General features: G+C 33.9%; 1 protein-coding gene across 1 annotated transcript; it reads right to left on the bottom strand.

The window, feature by feature from the left end:
* Positions 1–1000: 1000 nt before the first annotated feature.
* On the bottom strand, positions 1001–2861 carry LOC131052036 (GDSL esterase/lipase 6-like). Its single transcript, XM_057986633.2, has 5 exons — positions 2606–2861; positions 2309–2451; positions 1677–1886; positions 1334–1592; positions 1001–1242 (listed from the first exon to the last, which is right to left on the bottom strand). Exons 1-5 carry the CDS (start codon positions 2859–2861, stop codon positions 1001–1003), a joined length of 1110 nt encoding a protein of 369 aa, XP_057842616.2.
* Positions 2862–3572: the final 711 nt, after the last annotated feature.

The following is a 3572-nucleotide window of genomic DNA, read 5'->3' as shown; positions in this document are numbered from 1 at the left end:
TAAATGTCACATATACCATTAATCACATTTAAAACATTATGTTGACACAACCTTACACACATCATGTGTTTGACATCACATTCACATTTTGTCACATAAACATATAACATAAGACCTTAGACTCTTCAAATAGGTTAGGTTGGTTGAACTACTTTAGCATGAGATCACCATGTTACCTCCCCATTCCATTGACCATGGGATACTCACACACTTGATTTTAAACATTACTCCATCATGAAACTTAAATACTTGAAGCAATTGAATAATAACAAAGACAAATCATATAATCATATCTATCTAGCATTACTAAATCTTTTGCTCACAATTGAACTTTCATTAGTAATTAATAAATGCATAAAATAAATGCTCATGATTATTCACATAAGATCATATCGACAATCCACATAAGGACATGCACACCATAGATAAAAACTAAATCAATCCTACATAGGATTCTCTAGCTAAGCATGTAATTGATCTCATCCACATAATCAAAATGATCATCCATGAACACACACAAGCACTAGTGTTTAACTAGATATAAAAAATCAATACTTGATCATAAAATAATAACATCATCATGAAAAAGTGTCAACAATTTGACAGCATGATCAAAACATCAATGAGGACAATCCCTCCCAAACAGATGGGTATCACAAACATTCAATAATAATACATCAAAATATAAAATTATTAAACAAAATTAAATATTAAATATGATATATTGTCATAAAATATATATTTTATAAAATAAGTAAATACCAGAAAACAAAATAAAAATAACGAAACGCTAAGTTAAAGCCAATATCAATTGTGTTTACGACTAAAATAGATGCTCTTAAGTAGAAATACTTATATATTCATAATTTATCTCTCAACTTATTTAAATGAATTCTTTTAAGGCAATGTTTGTTTGTTTAAATCGGACAAAGCAAAGAGCATCCTCCAAGAGGAATCGGCTTTTCCTTATTACTCATTCCCAACAGAAATTCAAAGTTCCTTATTTTTTATTCATTCCAAAGACTAGTGTGGAAAGGTTAAATGGATGCATAAAAGAAGAATTTCCTCCCCATATTTTTTCTGAAAATATGGAATAAACTTTTTCTGTGGGATGAATTGTATCCCAAAACAAATGTGTGTCTGGATAATCGCAATACTGATCTGTCGGAGTGGTCTGTCCACAGCTCACATTGGCTCTTAACGGTCCTGATCCACAGCATGCTGATTCTGTTTCTGAAAATCCTACACATTTAACACATGCATTCAAATCAGGCTGCCAGACAAGGAAAAAGATTGATAAATAAGGAGATTATTGAAGTGGGGATTGACTCACCAAAATCTTCGCCATTATAAAACATGGTTTCCAAGTGATCATAAGAATTAAGAATGATGATATTTACGTCCTCTAGTTCTCCATTCAGATCATCCACAAGCTTTTTCATAGCAGTGTTATATTCCTGTGCTACTTGATTTCCAAGTTCCGCACACCCTCCATTGTATGTAGAATTATACTTCAATCTGGCACTAGGAGTACATCCTACAGCGGAGATGTCGAGTATCAGAAATTTTCTTGCTCCAGCACGATGAAGCCTCTGCCACAACAAACATATTAATTTTGTTAAAAATACTACTGAACGTTGATCCGATGTGTAACCAAAAATCATTCTGAAGCTTACTTGGATGTATCCTTCGTGTGTGCTAACAAGCGAGTTGACGAATGGTGTGTATGGCGGAGTGAGAGCATTACTGTAATTTGAGAAGTAGGCTTCAATGTCGTTGCCCCCACTGGAAATGCAATATAAAGAATTTCCCAGGTACGATTTCTTGGGTACACACTCAGAGAATTCTTCAAATTTTGATATCTGATCACTCAATTTAACAACTTTCTGCACCAGTTTACGTTTGGTGAATTGTAAGTCAGTATAGTTAACCCCTTAAATATATGTCGCTGTGCATTTGGAAAATAAGAAATTCCTTAGTATTATTTCCTTGTTATATATTACAAAATAATTTATTAAAAAAAAAATAATCTGATTGAAGAAGCTTGCAGATTTTTGGGTTAGATTATAAGATCATTTTCCTTCATCAATGACTAAGCAAGAGATGAGAAACTAAAAATTTGCAAGTTAATAATAATTTTCAATTAAAATTGTACTAATCATTTATCTATATCAACAAAACTTTTTCAAAAGAATAAATTTAGACAACACATCTAAATATTTTGATCTGTTTTATATAATTCATATAAAATCACACTAATAAATAAGATCTTATTGAAAAAACTAATACAAGTTAATAAAAAACACACCTTATCAAGGCCTGTTGAATCCAACAATCCACTCCCTCCCGATGCAAAATTAGCCCCATAGGAATAAATTCCCTGCTGAAGGTATAGAGGCTTGAAAGTGAGCTCACGATATGGAGGTATGAGAGGGAGCTCCAAGTATTTAGCTGCAATTACAAATGTATCCCTTGGTAATATGAACCTATTGACTAGTTTATAAGCCCTAATAGATCTTACCCAGCTCTGTAAGATTAAACTTTGAACAATTTTAGTACATGAGAGAACTTGAAAAGACGTGGTGAAATATTCATGAATGCTCACCTATGAAATCGAAAACAGTGAGGCCATTTGTGAAGCGACCAGTTGGGCTGAGGAAGGAGCTGACGCCATATGGTGAAAAGTCGGCTCGAGCAGTACAGTTTGGAATGAAATTGTTAGTTCCTGCATCTCCTAATGAATCTCCAAATATAAACATTCCTGGTACACGCTCAATTCTTCCTACTCCAACTACTTGCCAAATCAATGAGCTCATCATCCACAAGATCAGTATACTCTTGGCCATCACTGTTATCTCCATTATCTCTAAATGTGTGAAGACACATTGTGATTCATATAGCTAACATATTTATAGCAAAAGTTTAACTGACTAACAATAATTAAAAAAAAAAAACTGTGTAGCTAGCGAAGATACTGTCGGCTTTGTTTCTTTCGATTAAAGTCATACGGATTTTGCGATGCGACGGATTTCCCGAAAGGCGAAGCAGACAAAAAAAAGCGTTTATTCGAAGATGCTCAAATTTCTTGACAGAGGTTCATGGGACGGGTTACCTGCATTCCGAACTCCCTGGGATAAAATTGGACCTTACATGTATGGGAATTTGAGCATCTACTTTTGACAGCATAGAAAGCTGGAAATTTGGACCATTTCCTCTCCTACCAGTTGTCCAGCTATGTATTTGATGTCAATTAAATGGAGGTAACTTTGTGACAGTTGTTATCATCGTGGTTGTCAAAAACATGAAGACCATGAAAGCTCTGATATTTCACCTTTCTGATTTGGGACGAGATAAACAAGGGAGATGATACGAACTAAATATGGCTGGATGGGTGGGGCATGAGCTTCACCAAACCTAACGATTTTCTCTATGAGTAGGAACTATAAATGCTTGGAGGTATAGTTTCCCAATTTCTTCGTAATGGTACTAAAAGGTGTACTTTGCAAGTTTTCTTTGAAATTTCAACTTGATTTTTGGGATCATTTTTGGTATGTTATTACTTCATTTTTATT

The sequence above is a fragment of the Cryptomeria japonica genome, chromosome 2, assembly GCF_030272615.1.
Source record: "Cryptomeria japonica chromosome 2, Sugi_1.0, whole genome shotgun sequence".
Taxonomy (NCBI): domain Eukaryota; kingdom Viridiplantae; phylum Streptophyta; class Pinopsida; order Cupressales; family Cupressaceae; genus Cryptomeria; species Cryptomeria japonica.
The sequence above is the reverse complement of the archived record's forward strand: the minus strand, read 5'-3'. Positions and strand labels throughout refer to the sequence as shown.